Source organism: Babylonia areolata, chromosome 7, assembly GCF_041734735.1.
Source record: "Babylonia areolata isolate BAREFJ2019XMU chromosome 7, ASM4173473v1, whole genome shotgun sequence".
Taxonomy (NCBI): domain Eukaryota; kingdom Metazoa; phylum Mollusca; class Gastropoda; order Neogastropoda; family Buccinidae; genus Babylonia; species Babylonia areolata.
This window is the reverse complement of record NC_134882.1, coordinates 20573693-20595106: the sequence shown is the minus strand read 5'-3', so window position 1 is coordinate 20595106 and position 21414 is coordinate 20573693. Positions and strand designations below refer to the sequence as shown.

General features: G+C 41.1%; 1 protein-coding gene across 3 annotated transcripts in view; it reads left to right on the top strand.

The window, feature by feature from the left end:
- Positions 1-21053, top strand: part of LOC143283790 (uncharacterized) — a 30435-nt gene extending 9382 nt beyond the window's left edge. Inside the window, exons 7-19 of one of the 3 annotated variants that reach the window (XM_076590159.1) lie at positions 45-205; positions 1243-1384; positions 2717-2918; positions 3214-3309; positions 5397-5531; positions 7042-7221; positions 8226-8475; positions 10526-10753; positions 11148-11308; positions 11754-11942; positions 12339-12551; positions 13932-14082; positions 15934-21053. In XM_076590159.1, the coding sequence (XP_076446274.1) occupies positions 45-205; positions 1243-1384; positions 2717-2918; positions 3214-3309; positions 5397-5531; positions 7042-7221; positions 8226-8475; positions 10526-10753; positions 11148-11308; positions 11754-11942; positions 12339-12551; positions 13932-14082; positions 15934-16214 (2389 nt within the window). In that variant the 3' untranslated portion in view covers positions 16215-21053. The remainder of the gene's footprint in view (positions 1-44; positions 206-1242; positions 1385-2716; positions 2919-3213; positions 3310-5396; positions 5532-7041; positions 7222-8225; positions 8476-10525; positions 10754-11147; positions 11309-11753; positions 11943-12338; positions 12552-13931; positions 14083-15933) is intronic. The other 2 variants (XM_076590157.1, XM_076590158.1) reach the window with 2 other exon arrangements.
- Positions 21054-21414: the final 361 nt, after the last annotated feature.

The following is a 21414-nucleotide window of genomic DNA, read 5'->3' as shown; positions in this document are numbered from 1 at the left end:
TATTGAAAAAGGCTACATTCTGACATGCTCTGAGTCTGTTACAGAAGTGGTGGTGATGCGGAAGAATCCATGGAAAACGGCTACACTCTGGACTACCAATGTTCGACAGGGGTTCTGAGAGAAGTGAAAAGCAAACTGGATGACATGAAAAGAAAAATCGCTTCTGATACCATTTCTCTGGACAAGGAATTTTCAGATGAATCTGGTAATACGCGCGCGCGCGCGCGTGTGGTGTGTGTGTGTGTGTGTGTGTGTGTGTGTGTGTGTGTGTGTGTGTGTGCCTGCGTGCTCGCAAATTTGTACCACAACACGAAGCAATGCACACCACTATTGTGTATTATCTGTTGCCCACAGCCTATGTAGCAGACTGCAGAAGACATACCGGAGGTGAAAACACATAAAAGCACATAGAAAGGCAGAAACAAATGTCACATAGGAAAGTGAGACAGAATAACAGGAAATGTATGCACACACACACACACACACACACACACACACACACACACACACACATTGTGTGTGTGTGTGAATGTGTGTGTGTGTGTGTTTGCATTTGTATTTCTCTTTTTTTTTTTTTTGCAACAGCAGATTTCTCTGTTTTGAATTCGGGCTGCTCTCCCCATGGAGAGCACGTCGCTACACTGAGAACGCCACCTCCTTTTTTTTTTTTTTTTTTTTCCTGCGTGCAGTTTTATTTGTTTTTCCTGTCGAAGTGGATTTTTCTACTGAATTTTGCCAGGGACAACCCTTTTGTTGCCGTGGGTTTTTTTTTTTAAGTGCGCTAAGTGCATGCTTCACTCAGGACCTCGGTTTATCGTCTCATCCGAATGACTAGCGTCCAGACCATCACTCAAGGTCTAGTGGCGTAGGAAAAATTATTGGCGGCTGAGCCGTGATTCGAACCAGCGCGTTCAGATTCTCTCGCTTCCTCGGCGGACGCGTTACCTCTAGGCCATTACTCCACTTCACATACATATATACATATCTAGATAAAGATATATATATATATATATATATGTGTGTGTGTGTGTGTGTGTGTGTGTGTGTGTGTGTGTGTGCTTGAGAGAAAGAGAGAGGGCGAGAGATAGTTTAGGTGTATATGTGTTCTTCTGAGCACAAGACTAAAACACGGATAAGAGTTTCTCATAAGCTTTCCGACATGACAATGACCGTAAATAGTCAATGACTTTGCGGTGACCACACAGCTGTGCTTTAACTCCTACACTTAACGTCGTTTTCCAGAAAAGTCCCTGGTGATCAACGGACTGTGGGACATGGGAAGACAACTGCTGTGCTCACAAGTGGAGCAGAAACTGAGTCAGAAGGGAGTGAAGGGTGTGGCAGACATCACGCTGCCAGACAGACGCCGTTTAAGCCCCTTCAGGTGCTGTACATTGTATGTTGATGGATCATTTGTTTGCATTGTGTTGTCACAGTGGAGTGATGGCCTAGAGGTAACGCGTCCGCATAGGAAGCGAGAGAATCTGAGCACGCTGGTTCGAATCACGGCTCAGTCGCCGATATTTTCTCCCCCTCCACTAGACCTTGAGTGGTTGTCTGGACGCTAGTCATTCGGATGAGACGATAAACTGAGGTATCGTGTGGAGCCTGCACTTAGCGCACGTAAAAGAACCCACGGCAACAAAAGGGTTGTTCCTGGAAAAATTCTGTAGAAAAATCCACTTCGATAGGAAAAAACTGTGCAGGCCTGCCAGTGCCTGAACCCCCTTCATGTGTATACGCGCGTTAAAGATCCTGTAATCCATGTCAGCGTTCGGTGGGTTATGGAAACAAGAACATACCCAGCATGCACACCCCCGAAAGCGGGATATGGCTGCCTACGTGGCGGGTTAAAAACGATCATACACGTAAAAACCCACTCGCGTACATACAAGTGAACGTGGGAGTTGCAGCCCATGAACACAAAAGAAAAGAAAAAAGAAAGAAAGATAGGAAAAACAAATAAAACTGCACGCAGGAAAAAATACAAAAAATGGGTGGCACTGTAGTGTAGCGTCGCGCTCTCCCTGGGGAGAGCAGCCCGAATTTCACACAGAGAAATCTGTTGTGATAAAAAGAAATACAAATACAAATAAATATCAGTAAGCGCTGCGTTGCCTGGTTATGTCCTTTGGCTCTCTTTAGGTTCAGTATGTGTGCTAACTAGTGGTTTGTGTTATGCTGGAGTCACTGTGTAGAATTGGGGCTGGTGGTATGTACTGATCTGGACGAACAGTTTGGATTGTTTATTTGTAGAATGTACGTCAGTTGGCAGGTACGATGTATATGTTATCTAATAGTTTTACACTTGTTCTGAGAATTCATTGGTATTACACAGAGGTGAGGGGATCATTCGGCTTTCTTAATGTGTTCATTACACTATCTTTTTTTGTTTGTTTGTTTGTTTCTGAAACCTAGTTGCTAGAATCAAAGAAAGTCATGCCTTTGTTGTGTCAGTCGTCCTGTTTTTTCTAGTCAGTCAGCCACTTGCAAAACGCGAGTTTGTTGTGATGTTGTTTTCCAGTTGAAAAAGTTGTTTTGTTTGTTCTCAAAGATGAGGCCATGCGTGCATGTCCTGATCTGCCACTTGTATAATAATAATAATAATATCCCTCAGCTCGAGAACACTTGTTATTAGAGCGGCTACTGAGTTAGTTTTTGCTCTTGTAACATACACACATATGCAGATCCTAACACACACATGCCACTGTTTCAGAAGAGATAGACACGTCAAAAACCAGAATCAAACCCCAGCCCACACGCGCTCAGCACGGCAGGCCCAGTCGAGCCTGTTGAGTGGGAGACGTTTCCACAGTGACCTCGAACTGAGCAGAGCGACTGAGCCCAGTCTGCCTCACAGCGTTACTGTCAGAAAGACCACGATCACACTGAAGATGGGGGACATTGCCACAGAACAGGTGAGTCATGTCCTGCATCTGTTGATGACGGTTGGGTGGAAGAATCGTACACACACACACACACACACACACACACACACACACACACACACACACACACACACACACACACACACACACACGCACGCACGCACGCACGCACACGCATGAATACACTGGCACAAGGATGCACGCCTCAAAACACATACACACTAAACTATGATTGCAGATAGTGCACATGGACGTTCTCTGATCACAACAATGTTTTTTTTTTATTGTTTTTTTCCTGTTATTCTGTCACATTGTTGTTGGCCAGGTGGAGGCAGCTGTGTGTCCGGTGGCATCCGACATGAACCTTGCCGGAACTGCAGTTGGATCAGCATTTCTTCGCAAGTATCCCTCCCTGAAATATGTATGTACCCAATGTGATACAGACTGTGGCTGTGTGGATGGCTGGTGTTCCGCTCTTAAGGCTGTAATACTGTATTATCTAGTAATAAGTCTGTAATACTGTATTAGCTAGTAATAAGTCGGTGATACTGTATTATCCAGTAATAAGTCTGTGATACTGTATTAATAAGTCTGTGATACTGTATTGTCTAGTAATAAGTCTGTGATACTGCATTGTCTAGTAATAAGTCTGTAATACTGTATTATCTAGAAATAAGTCTGTAATACTGTATTATCTAGAAATAAGTCTGTGATACTGTATTATCTAGAAATAAGTCTGCGATACTGTATTATCTAGTAAGAAGTCTGTAATTCTGTATTATCTAGTAATACGTCTGTGATACTGTATCATCTAGTAATAAGTCTGTGATACTGTATTATCCAGTAATAAGTCTGTGACACTGTATTATCTAGTAATAAGTCTGTAATTCTGTATCATCTAGTAATACGTCTGTGATACTGTATTATCTAGTAATAAGTCTACAATACTGTAGACCCACACACACACACACCCAACCCCCGTCTAACCCCAATCACAGCCCCCCCACCCCACACACACTCCCCACAGCCCCCCACACCCCACACACACTCCCCACACCCCCACACCCCAATACCCTCTTCCCCTCCCGTGTGGATGCCTGAGGTTCTTTCGTGTATAAATGGTATTCCATCTGAAAATCATGCGTCAGAAATTTCCTCTTTTCTATCTCTGTTTCTGGCTTTGCACTTTTCTTTCTGTTGCTTCTTCTTCCTTTCTTGCTCTTTGCATTGATGCTCCATTTCCTTTTTTTCTGGAAAGTATTGAACATTTGTTCTTTTTTAGGCTTTATAATCGGACATGTTTGCTACTTTACATCTTTTTTTTTTGTATTAAGGCTGCGTAAATTTCCTGATGATATTTTTAGAAGTTTTGTATGCCTGTCACGTATGGCCTTGTGTAATATGTATAATCATATTTGTGTTCAGGTTACCTTGCTTTGATAATTTGGCGATTTATTTGGATCATTATCATTCCTGTGTTTTTTCTGCTATTGTGGGATCAACATTCATTCTCTATATGACCTGTGTGGTGGGCTGGACTGTTAGCAATAGTAATGACAATAACCTAGCAACACTGCAAGAAGTGTAACAGTACAGCTTCGTCACACAATGTCAAACCTGAACGAATACCCAAAACATCACGATCTTCATCATGATCATCCTCATCATTATCATCACAATCTTTCATGATGAAAGGAAGAGAGACATTGCCTCAATTATTCGGTGGTCTTTATGCCCCGCTCACTTTATTATCTCTGTTTCAATGTCATACATTTGGTGAGTTCATGTCAAAGTGTTCAGTGTCAGCGCTATCATCAGATAGGTGCAGCGGCAGTCTCTAGTCCACGCTACTAGGGAAGAACGAGAAAGTGGTTTTGTGTGGGGTGGAAGACGGTCACTCTGCCCAGCTCTGTGACTGAGAGTGTTTGCTCGGAAGAGAACTTGGGTGTTGTGTGGTCCATGTTGAAACAGAAAAGACACTTCGGAAAACTATCAACGTGACAAGGCAGCAGCACAGGGTCTCCTGGTGTATGGCCACATGGCGTCCCACCTTTAATGATCCTCTGTGAACTTCCGGCCCTGGGAGTGGTGAAACTCAACAGGTCCAGGTGCAGCTTTGTAAAGTGGAATTGGGATGAGCGGCTTGGCGTAGTGTCACTGGAAATACATGGGGCAGTAAAGAAAAAGTCCATTTCATTACTTACACCTTAGAATTATTTTCTAAACATAGACTTTCTTTCTTTACCAAATATGATATTGTTGGATTTGTCTTGTTTTTTAAGACTCTATCAGTATTTAAAATGCCATGTGACCCTGTATTCTTTCTTCTTCTCTTTGTGGATATTTCCCTGTCTTTTGTGAGTGCATGTGAGAAATCACTGAAAATGAACGGGCATTAAACAAGTGGACATTCCAGAGTGAGAATGCTTGTGTGGTTCGTAGAAATCCAGTTTGTTCTGACTTGCTTTGGTATTGCTGTGGATCCACACACACCTCTGTTTTCTTCAGGCTCCAAGAGACGCAAATGCTGTGGAGGCAGTTGGAACCAAAGGATGTGGTATAAAACTGACTTGGACAAAAGAAAGACAGTCGGCCATTTTCCTTGCCATACTCACCAGATTGCCAAAAGATGAGGTCACACAGGTATTATGATTTTTTTTTTACATTGTTTCCTTGTCACTATTTCATTTGTATTCTGAACACCACAAAAACACAACTTTATACAGCAAACTTTAGTTCAGAAACTCAACAAACGTACTTTTGCAAAATATCTGACAAGAGACATTGTAAACTGATGTCTTCTCCTCCCAATCATGGTAACTGAGAGACAGGGTTGTACAAATGGGAAAATGCAACAGTATTTGCCTTTGAAATGATTATACGATGTACTCCAGATGGTGAAAGGAAATAAAATTACAGCAATTTATCTGTACGATGTGAAATCACTTCTGAAATTGGTGTCTCGAGATACCAACATGACGCAGTGAAACAGCACTTCTGGAGAAAGAAAACAGCTTGATCTGTGATTTCGGGATTGGATCATGGCGCTCCACGTATTCTACCTTCAGATCACCTCGGGGAATGCTACTTCCTGCATCTCTTTACAATGTTCATGCGCATATTTAATTGACGTATTTGAACAAAGATTGATAACTCACGTCTTTACATAAGCAGCTTTGGGGGGTTCTTAAGAAAACTTCAAGAGGTTCTCAAAGGAGACTTGAAGTAATACAAGTAATTGTGGTCTGGACTATTAAATTTTGTTTCTGGACAGATTCTGGAAACCGGAAAGGATACACAATGAATTAAGATTTATCATAGGAACTTCGAGGACCACCAACGTTGAGCAAGCAATATTTGTTCGAGTCTCTCCCATTGGATACAATGAGGTTCATAGCCTGTTCAGGCTCAGAGGCCATCTTAGGACTGAAAATTTCATTTTTGTAAGCACTATTTTTTTTATAAAAAAGTAAAGAAAATCTAGATGATAATCAGAATGCCAAAACAAAAAAGTGCAGACAAACAACGATGTATACATATTAAGATTTACTATATCAACAATAACGCGATACATTCTAAGATTGACTGATCGACAATAATTTTTGCGTCAATTTTGTTTATGATATTTAGTTGTTGTTGTTGTTGTTTCTTTTTATATAGTTAGAGCGCGTGATCATGACAAAAACAACAACAACAACAACAACAAACACAAAAAAGCCAAAAAACCCACAAAAAACCGAATCTGAGCAAATGACTCATCTGTTTGCAGTTTGGAGTATACATGCCATCTGAAAAACCTACAACAGAAATTTCCTCTGTTCTGTCAGAGCCTTGGGTTTTGGTCTTTTTTTCTATTTTCTTCCTTCTAAGACCATTTATCCCACCCCCAGCCCCCTTTCACCCCTGCTCGTTTCATTATACTGTTGCTGTTTTTCTGTTGTGTTTGGCAGTGTGTTTGTATGAACAATCGCTGCCTACGTTGTAGTGTAAAGTGGTGTGGTTACCAATGTCATGACTTGTTGATTGTGTGTCTTGTGTTGAAAGAACGCTCTATGTTCACATGGCTTTTTGAAGATGTCTCAACACATATATCGCAGGTCATTGTGGTGTTAGCTGGGCTAATAGATGAACAAATCTTTCTCTTTTTTTTCAGACTGTGAAAGACATGGTGCTTCGAATATTATCCATTTCAGAAGAGAATGGAATTACTTCCATTGCTTTTCCACCCGTGGGGGTAGGAAGGAGATTTAAATTTGGTGGCTTCACGACTGCCTCAGCCATGATGTGTGCCATCCAAACCTTCCTTGCACACAAGAAGCCAAAGCACTTGAGGGTAAGCACTAATGCACTGGCAGTCGTCGTTCTACTACTGGTACCTTTCCTTACTGTACTAACAAAAATCAGGAAGGCCGTTAATTCTATAGTGGAGTGATGGCGTAGAGTTAACGCGTCCGCCTAGGAAGCGAGAGAATCTGAGCGCGCTGGTTCGAATCATGTCTCGGCCGCCGAAATTTTCTCCCCCTCCACTTGACTTTGTGGTGGTCTGGACGCTAGTCATTCGGATGAGACGATAAACCGAGGTCCCGTGTGCAGCCTGCACTTAGCGCACGTAAAAGAACCTAAGGCAACAAAAGGGTTGTTCCTGGCAAAATTCTGTAGAAAAATCCACTTCGATAGGAAAAACAAATCAAACTGCACGCAGGAAAAAATATTTAAAAATAGGTGGCGCTGTAGTGTAGCGACTTGCTCTCCCTGGGGAGAGCAGCCCGAATTTCACACAGAGAAATATGTTGTGATAAAAAGAAATGCAAATACAAATACAAATAATTTGGATAGCTTGGACTTAGGTTAATTTCAATCGGCTACCGAGGCGAAGTGGTTAGCGTCGCGAAGTGGCGGTTTGTTGAACGTGGGTTCGATTACCAGCGGAGGCGGGATTTCAGAGTTGAGTATGCTATGGACTTTAATGGGAAGACTGGGACCACACAGTTAGTATCATCCACATCACGGATGCGTCTTTCAGTGTGTTGCTCTAATTTCCTGACCAACACTGCAAGCGTCTGTATCTCTCGGGACTGGTTAACGCCGGGAAATCATTGTGACATGAAGCGTGGAGTACAGCCTTGTCACGTAGTCCCAAATCTAAATGGGCCTTCATAGCAGCAGCATCGTTGTCGTCATCATCGCATTTACCTCCTCGTTCCTCATCGTGAAGAAAAATATGTAAAAGTCCCAAATTATGTGTCCTTTCGTGCCCTGCTTTCGTTGTAAATCCTGTTCTTTTTTTTGACATGAATAGTAACAATAATAGTGACAACATCTGCTACTGTTCCACAGACAATCAACATAGTGGTGTACAGGGAGGAACAACTGGCAGCCAAATTCACGGACGCTTTGAGCCAAACACTCCATGACGACAGCACACAGAGAGGGAAGGAGGTGCTGAGGACGGTGAGGTTGGTGGGCAGGACCGTGGGCAGGACGGTGGGCAGGGCCATTGCCAGGGGAGCTGTGGCCTTGTCACGCAAAGTGCAGGAGAAAGTGAGAGCTGTCCGAGCTGGTCGGCCTGACGCCGCAGAACAAGGAGGTAACATTGTGTGTGTGTGTGTGTGTGTGTGTGTGTGTGTGTGTGTGTAAGTGTATATATATATATATATATATATATATATATATATATATATATATATTGTGTGTGTGTGTGTGTGTGTTTCCTTTTTTCTCTATTTCCCTTATCCTATCAGAGGAACGGCATTTCCTGTACAATTGTGAAGAAAAGGACGAATTTGCACATGGAGTGGGGCTTTGGCCAACAAGAACATAATTATATAACGCAGCACTGGGATGCTGCCCAATTTCCAGCAGGTTCATGACTATCTGCTGACGAGCCAAATCCATTCAACATCACGGTAGTAATGCAAATATATGCCCCCACAGCAAACCGTGATGGTAACCAGATTGATGAATTCTACTACCACCTTAGACTGACAAATTTTGCATCCAGCTTCAAACCAACATCAACAAGGCTGACATGAAAGACAATCTCATTGTAAAGGCTGAAGGTAGCAGAATGATTAAGAAGCTTATCTGCCAATACAGTGCCCGTGAGGGTCTGGGTTCGAATCCCACTCTCGCTCTTTCTCCCAAGTTTGACTGGAAAATCAAATTGAGCGTCTTTCGGATTAGACGATAAACCGAGGTTCAGTGTGCAACATGCACCATACACATTTGTATTAGTTACACCCATGGCATTCAAAACAACATTAGTAGCAATGTTTCTCTGTATTATTCTTACTTGGAACCATTTCAGTGTAAAATCCCTTATATCCCTTATAAGTGGAGTGATGGCCTAGAGGCAACGCGTCCGCATAGGAAGCGAGAGAATCTGAGCGCGCTGGTTCGAATCACGGCTCAGCCGCCGATATTTTCTCCCCCTCCACTAGACCTTCAGTGGTGGTCTGGACACTAGTCATTCGGATGAGACGATAAACCGAGGTCCCGTGTGCAGCCTGCACTTAGCGCACGTAAAAGAACCCACGGCAACAAAAAGGTTGTTCCTGGCAAAATTCTGAAGAAAAATCCACTTGGACAGGAAAAACAAATAAAACTGCACGCAGGAAAAAATATCCAAAAAATGGGTGGCGCTGTAGTATAGCGACGCGCTCTCCGTAGGCAGAGCAGCCCGAATTTCACACAGAGACATCTGTTGTGATAAAAAGAAATACAAATACAAATATTGTGATTATTTATTTTAGAAACACTGTTTTCTACTCAATTTCCATATTCGATTGTCCATTTAGAACAGCACTTTGGTCTGTAGGTAACTTGTATAAAAACAAACACTAATGCATTGGGCTTGTCCAAATCACATCTACTTTCAGCAAAATCCATACCAGTATTGTTGACAGACTGTTTCAGTACAGCTATCTAGCTATTGAATGCCACAAACTTCACACGACAGTCAAAGTTGTTGATAAAATCGACATAAGTAAAAAGAAAAGTTCCATTCTTTTTCAGAAAATGTTTCATAGAATATATTCCCATTCATATCTTCTCTCTTTTTTTCTTCTTTTTTCGAAAGCAGTTCACTTAAGCTTTTGTGTGTATTTGTACACTTATATTCGGATCCAGTTTCAGGTCCATGTTGTTCAAGAGTTTCGAAGAATGGGTGTAATTCTTTCGCAATGTGTCTCTGTGTTTTGTGGAAAAAAAAATTTCTGATCCAAATAAGTTTAAGAGAATGTATATTTTCCTATGTCTGGTATGTTTAGTCCGCCTTGTTCAGTTGTTTTTATAGTAGTTATTTTATCCTGTTTTCCATTCCACATTAACTCAGAATACATCTCTTGTGTATTTTGTATAAAGTGTTCTAGTGGGTTTGGTAGTAAGACCCCAAGATCCATGAGCTTTGACAACACAAGTGATTTCAAAACATGTATTCTACCAACTGGAGTGATTGTTCTTTGTGACCGCATTTTGAATAAGACTTTAGCTTGTGAGAACACAGAACACATTGTTTTTGTTCATCATTTCACATTCATCTATATATTATGTAAATCATACCCCAAGTATTTCAATCTAGGTGGGTTCCATATCATATTCAAAGTAGGACAAAATACTGACGATGAACTTGATTTCAGCAGACCAGAACACGGGCAGGTTTGAAGCCACAGTGTGCGTCAGCCGTCACGGGGACCTGAAGAAGTTGAAGGAGATGTTGATAGAAGAGCTGAGGGTCACTTTCCTCTGGCAAGAAACGGTCAGGGACCACAAGGCTGACGGTTTTCACACCCTGCCCACTCACCTGCTTCACGAAATAGCTCAGGCAGCCGTTCAGAACAATGTGCTTCTGTCTGCACCTGGCAGAGGTGGGTTTATTCAGCGTGTCAAGTCAAATATATATTACAGGATGAAACATTGAATAAGCAGCAACTTATTCATTTATTCATTTATCTAGTTACTTGTTTATTCATTTTTTAAAAATTCATTTATCTATTAGTTGGTTTGTTTTTTGGTTTTATCAATTTATACATCAGGTCATCCGGAAAAAAAGAAAAAGTAAATTAAATTTGAACAGAAAAAGCAAATCCTTACAAATACAGACAAAATACAATAGATTTTTGATAGACTGGACAAGACGGACATCGGTCTGTAGTAAAAAGGGTCAGAGGAATCACATTTCTCTCTCTCTCTCTCTCTTTCTGCGTGTATGTGCATGCATACGTGTGTATTTACCCTGTGAATGAATGCAATGGTCCTCAGCGGTAGAACTGAAAGGCCAGAAACACAAAGTGCAAGAGGTCCTCCTGCTGATCAGCGACAAGAGTCAGGATGAAGGGGTTTGTCGCGGTAACCTTGGACAAAGCAAACGACAGGACCTGGGATTGCCAGTGGACACAGGCCATCTGCCCAGCTACTGGCGGGTCAGTACCTACCATGTCTGTACACTAATCCGCCTTGTGAAGTGAGGTCTGTGGTAGAGCAATCGGATAGAAAGCTGATGTCCTAGGTTCGGATTCCAACAGGGTTCAGGGTTTTTCTCCTCTTTGCGCTAAACATTGTGTGGTGGTCTGGTGCCAGTCTTTTTATGAAACGATAAAGTGAGGCCCTTGTACAGTATGCGCCTAGCGCACGTTAAAGATTTAAAGCAACAAAAGATTTCAACCTGGCAATTCTGTGGAAAAAAATCAACGTAAAAACAAAAAAATATACAAATCACACACAAACCAAATAATGGGCGGTGCTGGGTTTTGGCGAAGCATACTCCCTTGGGAGAGCAGCCTGATTCAGAAAACATTTTGTGATAAATTATCGTGGTGTACAGCAATGATAAGAAACACTCATCATCGTATCTTTTGTTCCAAACAGGTACGACGATGGACACCCGGCATAACGTATGATAAAGCGATCGAGAGCTGGAAAAAGCGTGGCACACGTTTAAATCCTGTGAGTGCGGAAACCCAAGCTGCTGTGGAAAAACTGGTGCATTCCACTTGGGACAAAACAGTGGTCGGCAGAGGTGCTGATGCCGTGAACCTGGGACATTCTGAAATCCAGGTAACTGTAATCAGACAGAGAGTACGAAAGATAGTAATTGAAAGATTGAAAATAAAAGTCATTGCTGAAAATGAAAGATATGTAATCCACCAAATGAATAGAATGTCTTCAGGGAGGTGTTCTAATTGATATTCTGACATCATGTTAAATGTGATCTGACTGAAAAAATGTGAAAAACGTATGTCGCTATCTTTGACGTGCGAGTGCAGATGAATAGATTGCAAAATATTCTGCATGTTTTCAATGCCGTTAAAAACACTAGCAAAATTACAGCATCATTTGTTGCCGCTTGTTATGATTACTATTTGTTCTGTTGCCTTCTTTGGTCTTTGTTGTGTGATGGAAATAGAAACTAGAAAAGACAAAGGTGATGATGACATCATTTCCTGATGCCAGGTGATAAAGGTAGAGAGGCTGGAGAACCCCTGGCTCTGGAAGAAGTACAGCCACAGCAGAGAACATATCCTGGACACGCTGGCACACCACAGCACCAGGCGCCGTCCTGTGGCCTGTAAGACTCTGGAGACGATCCCAGCCTCAAAGGGTCCAGTGCGAACCTCTCAGTTCATTGATGCCAAGGGTCCTCTGAATCGGGACGTTTATCGACAGGTGACCATTCAGTGCCTATTCTTCAAGCTCAGTTCATTGTATGACTTTGTAGCTATATCCTTTGTCAGCCACTAGCATTCAGTGCCTGTTCTTCAAGCTCAGTTCATTGTATGACTTTGTAGCTATATCCTTTGTCAGCCACTAGCATTCAGTGCCTGTTCTTCAAGCTCAGTTTATTGTATGACTTTGTAGCTATATTCTTTGTCAGCCACTACAGATGTCTCTGTGTGAAATTCGGGGGGCTGCTCTCCCCGAGGAGAGCGCGTCGTTACATGCAATGCCAATCTTTTCCTTTCTGCCTGCAAAGTGTATTTGTGTTCTGTCAAAGCGGAATACTTTTACCACGGACATCCTTTTGGTTGCCATGGGTTCTATTGCGTGCGCTAAGTGTGTGCTACACGCAAGGCCCTCAGAGTATTATCTAATACGAATGACGAGCGTCGAGACCACCACTCAAGGTCTTATGGGAGGGGGGGGGGGGGCGGGAGAGAGAGAACATACTACCGAGTGAGGGATTCAATCCCGTGCGATCAGATTCCCTCGCTTCCAATGCGGCAGTGTTACAACTATGTCAATGGCAAGCATTGAGAATGGACATGCATACAGTAGTAATATCTACATAAATCGGCAGTAATGGCAGGGACAGCTGTTATGATGGTCACCTATTGTTTTCTGTCGTTGGAAAACTTGTTGTTGGACAGTTTGAAGCTATTTTATTGTTTGCTTTGAGTCTTGGAGTGAGACTTTCCCCCAGAAAAACAAACATTTTCACAGATTACCTCCCCATGATCACACAACAGATAACACAGTTCTCTCTCTCTCTCTCTCTCTGAGTGTGTATGTGTGTGTGTGCGCGCGCGCGCGCGCGCGCGTGTGTGTGTGTGTGTGTGTGTGTGTGTGTGTGCGTGTGTGTGTATGACTCGACTCGACACGACTCGACTCGACTTCATTTATTGTCATAAAATCCCGAAGGATTAATAGACACAACAAAGAACTAAAGTAACAAAGAAAGAAATAGTCATCTAATATGCATGCAATGAAATACATAGTTGGCGAGTGTATGTGTGTGAGCATCTTTTCATATGATCTGCTATCTAGCATAGAACCATACAATAAAGTACACTATAAAAACAAAGTGTCAGTACAATACAGACTTGATGACAGCATCAAAATTCAAAACAAAAGTTAAAAGAAAAAAAGGTAGAGGTGGGGAATGGTGTAGGGGGACAACGGAAGATGCACACATTTATCTGTCTGTGTATCTATCTATCTATCTATCTATATCTGTAGAAATTCAACTGTTTATTGACAGTGCAGACATTTGATTTCAGAGCACTTTTTTAAAATGGAGACTTTCTTTATTGCCGCCTTTGTCAACAGGCAAACGAGCATTACCTGTTCCATGGCACCAGGCAGGAGGCTCTGTCAAAAATCTACAACCAAGGACTGGATTTCCGTGTGACCACTCGAGCCATGCTGGGCAAAGGCGTGTACTCTGCAGAGAGTTCCACCAAGGCTGACCAGTATGCAGGTACGGAAGGAAGTGTCAGAGTCTGCAAGCTTCTAAAGATAGTAACAAGTTTTTAGTGGTTACAGACACACAAAAATGTGAATACGAGAAGAGTACGACATGTGTACGCGCATGCATGAGACACAGATGGACAGACGCACAGACAGACACACACATAAACACTATTCTATCTCTGCCCATGCGCTAGGTATGTTCATGTTTCCTCCAACACAAGATAAAAGAAATAAGGTGAGAAAAACATAACTGGCCGTAACAAGGAAAAATGGATTAGATCTATCAACAGATGGAATATGAAATTGTGACAATGTTTTTTTTGGGTTTTTTTTTTGTTGTTTTTTTTAATCTTTCTGTCAGTTCCCCCCTTTCCCCATTTTCTTTTTTCTTTATTTCTCTGACTGATTACTCAATAAATTGTTGACACATGCAATTAGGATACATTTGATTGAATGACACATTCTGTTTATTACAAGTTTATAAAAGACATTTTACGTACATAGATATACATTAAAGACATCTTTTATGAAATTATATAATAGGAAGATTACGTTCCCTATTTTCGTCTTCTACAGGGAGTGAACTGCTATTCTTAATGTTAAATTCAGTCCCATTTTCACTGGACACACACACACACACACACACACACACACACACACACACACACACACACACACACACACACACACACACACACACACACACACACACACACAAAACCGAAAGTAAACTACTTTGTTAGAACGTTGTTATAAAATTTATGTAATCAGCCAACATATAGGAACACGCACATTGTATCTGAATAATGGCCCCAAAACATAGGTCACATACAAAACAAAGCAACTATGCATAATAGTGTATGTGTGTGTGTGTGTGTGTGTGTGTGTGTGGTGTGTGTGTGTGTGTGTGTGTGTAGCGATGTCACAACAAGGGTACTTCTCCAAAGAAAGTCCACAGCTCTCATCAACGGAAGCAATCATCATGCACTTCCAGTCGAAGTGTCGCACTTCACAAAACGGGAAACACAGAAGACTCGAAATGAAGGCCAGAACATTGCTGCAGAAAAACAAACATCAGGCTCGGGCAATGGGAAAGTTCCACTTAAAGAATGATTAAAAAAATAAGAAGAAAAAAACGAAAACCCTAACAGTCAACAACCGCTGTCCCCTCCAATCATGTCAACTAAGCTCCTCCCATCACCAGCCAATCATACCAAGAACCGTCTCCTTCCATTTTTAGAAACAACCATCCAATCAAATAATAACTTTGGCATAAGAAAAAAAATGACGTGTGTGTGTGTGTGTGTGTGTGTGTGTGTGTGTGTGTGTGTGTGTGTGTGTGTGTGTGTGTGTTCAATTTCATTTAATGTCTATCCACTTTAAGTGATATTAGACATATTGGTGTGTGTGTGTGTGTGTGTGTGTGTGTGTGTGTGTGTGTGTGTGTGTGTGTGTGTGTGTGTGTGTGTGTGTCTTCGGGGTTGGTTTGTTTGTTGTAGTTGTTGTTTTTATAAACCAAAGCAAGGAATTTATTGCAAATTCTAACAGATGATCATAACAACCACCCAAACGAAATTCTGCATTACATTAGCCCCATATCTTGAAAAGTAAGCTGATATGCTCTTACACCATTTAACCCATTTTTAATCTGAGTGGTAACAATTAAACCACAAACGATTGACAGTCAACCCGTGCACACCCCATGGCATGTTCCATGCAAGACATGTAAATGTGTGATCTGTGGCAAGGAGTTTTTCTTTCTGAATTTTAATCTGTTCTTTTTTTCTTTTTTTTATAGATATTTTGCATCTGTTTCTTTCTGAACTGATTCCACTGTCTTTTCTCTGACCTGATGAAGACAAACGTGAAAGCCGTGCACCACCAGGCACGCCACTGACGATGATGCTGATTCGGGTGCTACTTGGAGAACCCTACCTCTACACGGATCCAGATCCCAAAGAATTCGACAGACCCCCCTGTTTGCGCTGCCAGGGTCGCCCAAAGGAGTGTGGGTGCCGTGAGTCACGCCTCCACGACTCTGTCGTCTTCGATGCGAATGGCAAGCTCTTCCGCGAGTTCGTTGTGTATGATCGTGATGTTTGCTATCCTGAGTACATCATTACGTACATCAGGAAATGAAGTGGTGTGTGTGTGGGTGGTGAGGAAATGCGGGAGGGGAGCCAGGCACAGAGAGGTGAAGAGAGAGTGGGAGAGAATGGAGGTCAAATAGAGACACAGAGAGCAAGAGACAGATGGGCTGCTACAGAAATTGAAACGCACAAGTCAAGCCAGAGACATAATTTTTGGTAGACAATCACAACACGCATGTTTGGCCATTTGCATTCTGGGAAAAAAATGTCAGCGTGTACTATAAAGCTTTGTGTGTGGTCCATCACCTTTTGTTTTGGATTGGTCAGCTTCACTTGAACCAGTAAGGCCTTGATTTAATTTAGTGTGCACAGAGTGTGTGGAGGAGAGATGCGGTCTCTCTGAAAAATAGCGTGGATGTCCACATACCCACAACGTACTTTGGTGCGCAAGGTTTTTCCTTTGTGAGTATGGGTGTGCACACATCTACGACGTACTTCAACTATTACTCTTCACTTACTCCTTTATTGACGTACACAGAGAGACTTTCCTGTTCATTTGCTCCTTTATTTACGTGCACAGAGAGACTTTCCTGTTCATTTACTCCTTTATTGACGTACACAGAGAGACTTTCCTGTTCATTTGCTCCTTTATTTACGTGCACAGAGAGACTTTCCTGTTCATTTGCTCCTTTATTGACGTACGCAGAGAGACTTTCCTGTTCATTTGCTCCTATATTGACGTACGCAGAGAGACTTTTTCTTGGATATATAATATGATGCTATATTGACAAAGTTGTTAAATAATGTATAAGTTTCTTTGAAATCACATGAGTTATTGGGCATAAACCATGGGTGTAGGTGTTCGGGAAAGGTGAAATATGTCATCTGTTTGGTAATTTTCCTTTTCTTTCTTTTATATATATATATATATATATTTTTTTTTTTTTTTTTTTTTAACTGTTGTCCATTTTGTATTTTTTGACGTTGTATTTACTTTTGAGTCTTCTCTTCTTCAGTCAGCTGGCTTCTGTTATTATGACATTGACCCTGAGAGTTTTAGTGTCCTGCGGAAATCAAGAACCCCAAGACATGTCAGTAGATCTTAAATGGGAGATTGTTTAGAATGTATGCAGCTTGTTTGGGGAATGACTTCAAATGTTTCATATCCCTGAGGGGATATGTTTTCCTTGCTTATACTTTCGAAAAAATAACAGCATTACTGGCTGAAAACGTTTAACTTGAAACTGTACGAGTTCATGTAATGTTTGTGTCTTCCACTGTTGGTTTTCTTTCATGAAGGCAACTAGTTTGTGTCAGAGGAATCATCGTATCTTTTTCCCTTTTCCACCCCGCAACTGTACACTGCCTTTTACCTGATGTTTAATTACCGAGGTCAGCTGTACTACAGGCTTAAATGTAACTAGTCATGTTGATGCAGAAATAATATTGATTTGTGTGAGAGTGCAGCCAGTGTTTGTGTGGCTTAATTTGTTCATGAAGTGGCTGACTGAAAGAAACGATGATGACATGTTGGGTGTAGCCGTTAAATGGGTGTACTATTGGCCAGGGTCTTCCCTCTTATCTTTCTCCCTGTCTCCGTCCATCTCTTAAGTTTTTATTATTTTTTGTTATGAGTGGGATATCAAATTCGGCTCAAATGGTTATGATCCTACAGTTTAAACCATTGTCTTTCGCCACAATATGTTTGCTATTTTTTCAGTGACTTGTCAGATGTTGAACTAAGTGTTGAATCAATGCAATCATTGTGTTCTATTATTATTATTATTATTATTACATATGAAACCACAGAGATGGAGTGTGTTGAATATAGTGTTTTGTTAGGTTACTCCTTGAGTTAGTTTTGAGGTTTGACCAACCTATTTTGTGAGTTGGGTCGTCATGGTGAGATGTGGATGAACAGATAGGCTAACTTCACCAGCTCTGTATGTGGAAGACTTTCTCATGTGGGTACATTGTTTATGTGAGAAAGATTTACATGGGCAAATTCCGACGCAATGTAGTTTTGTACCAATGGGCTACTTTGTTTATACAAAATGGAGACTATTCGACCGAAGTGGAAATACACATAATTATAATATGTGATATTTGGTAGATATTTTGAGAGCTTTGTCAATGTATTGTGTTTGATAAATCATGTTTTTTAACTAATGGCTAACAGTGGTTCAGATATGCGGCAATTTGCTTATTACTGGTAATACGCAGCAGTTTTTGCCCCCGTTACTGGTAATGAGCAAAGTGGCTTGAGCATTACCAGTGATGCGCAAATGTTTGCGCATTACCGGAAATGGGCAAGAGTTCAACGTTGCACATTCAGTCAACCGAAATTTGTTATGGCCCATTTGGTTGAAGAGTGGCATTAAAAGAAAACTGTTAAGTGTATTGAGGGCATGTACACTAGTGTGAAAGCCCGGGTGAAAGACGGAAACAAACTGACTAAAGATGATAATTGTACATCTGGTGTCAAGCAGGGCGATGTCTGCAGCCCAGTTTTGTTTTCTTTATTTCTAAACGAATTAGCTCTTGAAGTTATCCGAAATAGCAGACATGATTCAACACTTTCTTAATTTGATACCCTGGAACTTTATATTTTAATATTGGCTGATGGTGTAATTTTAATGTCTAAAACTGTTGTTGGTCTGCAGAAGCAGTTGAATAGTTTACATAGCGCCGCAGTTGCTCCAGACTTAAAAGTTCATTTACTCAAAAGCAATATAAGTGTAATCAGAAAAGGAGGTTAGTTATCCAGTAGAAAATGTGGTCCTATGACGAAACTTTTATGCCTGATGTAATTGTTTATAAATATCTAGGCTTTTTTTTTCCTACAAAATCAAGTTTTATGGGTGCTTGTAAAGATTTAGCGAGTCAATGCTTTTAAACTGTTTGATACTAAAGTTAAGCCAATTGTTCAGTATGGGAGATGAATTATGGGGATCAAAAAAAGCAGCTGAACAGTTTGAGAAGGAGCTTTTGTATGCTTTGAAAAGATCTTTTTTGGATGCTTTGAAAATATGTTAAAGTGTAGATAGACGCACACCAAGTGACTTAAATTGCAGACAAACTGAAAGATATCCCATTGTAATTAATTGTGTTCTGCGCTGCATAAAGTACTGGCTAAAGATAATTTGTATGGATGAAAATAGGCTACCGCATAAAGCATATTCAATGCTTTTACATCTCGATGCTGGGGGTAAAAGGAACTTGGCAACTCATGTAAAAAAATATGTTTGTTTGAATATGGATATGGGCATGTCAGGATAAATCAAGAGGTACGAAACGTTCACATGTTTATTCGTGATCTTCGTCAAAGTCTTATTGACAGTAACTGGCAGAGCTGACAGCACCATATTCAGACAAGCGAAAGACCCCAGACACATTCTATGTTCAATGGACTATCTCAATTTACATCTTAACGTGACCCGCTTTGTAAAGTAAATTACATCGAAATTTTGTTTTGGAGTGTCTGATATTTATACTCATTATTTCAGATACAGGAGTTATATAGAATGTGATATATTTTGTCATTTCTGTAAAGACTATGCATTTTGTTTTTGTGCTGTTTGGAGCTATGGTCTTACATGAACAAACAATTTCCATAAACAATTTCCAATCCTCTCTCTCTCTCTCTCTCTCTCTCTCTCTCTCTCTCTCTCTCAAGATATATCAGAAGATACAATACAAAACAAACAAACAAACAAAAAAACCCAACTGGAATCTGTTTTAAAAATTACAGATTTCATTAAGCACCCCATTTTTCTTGACAAAGTTAACGTATGTATTGTATTGTATTGTATGGTATTGTATTTTTCTGTTTTGTCACAACAGATTTCTCTGTGTGAAATTCGGGCTGCTCTCCCCAGGGAGAGTGCGTCACTACACTACAGCGCCACCCCTTTTTTTGTATTTTTTTCCTGTATATATATTTTGTTTGTTTGTTTTTGTTTTTCCTATCGAAGTGGATTTTTCTACTAAATTTTGCCAGGATCAACCCTTGTGTTGCTGTGGCTTCTTTTACGTGCGTTAAGTGCATGCTGCACACGAGACCTCGGTTAATCGTCGCATCGGAATGACTAACGTCCAGACCACCACTCAAGGTCTAGTGGAGGGGGATACAATATCTGCGGCTGAGCCGTGATTCGAAACAGCGCGCTCAAATTCTCTCACTTCCTAGCCGGACGCGTTAACTCTAGGCCATCAGTCCATGTCAGATCCAAATTATGATTCTCTTATCAAAAATAATATGAAATGCGACAAATATTTTTTTTAAAAGCTTATATACAAAATGACTGGAAGAAATGTTTAAAATCTTACATTTAATTCACTGATGCTGATGAAATGGTTTCAAATGCCAATGATCCATATGGGCAAATGTCAGTCTTAAAAGAAATGGGAATGGTGGATAACAACTGTAATTATTTTGGCACTGCTTGTGCCAAATACAACAGTTCTGACAAGACTTTACTGTCACAGTAAATGAAAAATGTATGAATATTTATCCACAAATGACGAATAAAAATTCTGCTTGGATGTGATGGAAATATACACACTGACGCCATGTTTTACTTCTTTTTTATTGTTGGCAAAACAATACTTGCATCAATGTAAACTGTGCAAAATAAGCATGTTTTTAAAGGCTTTATAAATAAACCAAAGCAACAGCCATAGAGATAAAGTTATCATAGCAAAGACAGACATGAATGTGACAAAGACTTTTCGCTATCTGTCTGTCTGTCTCTCGACTCTGTCTCTCTGCTTCTGTCTCTGTCTTTCTGTCTCTCTCTTTGGCTCATTTGTATGTATAAACCACAAACACTCACACACACACACACACACACACACACACACACACACACAGACACACATACACACACACACACACACAGACACACACACACACACACACACACACACACACACGTACGCACATACACACACACACACACACACACACACACACACACACACACACACACACACACACACGCACACACACATGCGCTCTTTCTCTCTGTCTGTCTCTCTCTTTCCCTCTCTCCCTGTCTCTCTGTCTCTATCTGTCTCTCTGTCTCTGTCTGTCTGTCTGTCTGTCTGTCTGTCTGTCTGTCTCTCTCTCTCTCTCTCTCTCTCTGTCACTCTGTCTCTCTCTCTGTGTCGCATTCACTACTAACTTTGAACAAGACAAACTTGGAAAGTTTTCTCTCTGATCTTGACCCCCCGATCAGTCTGATATC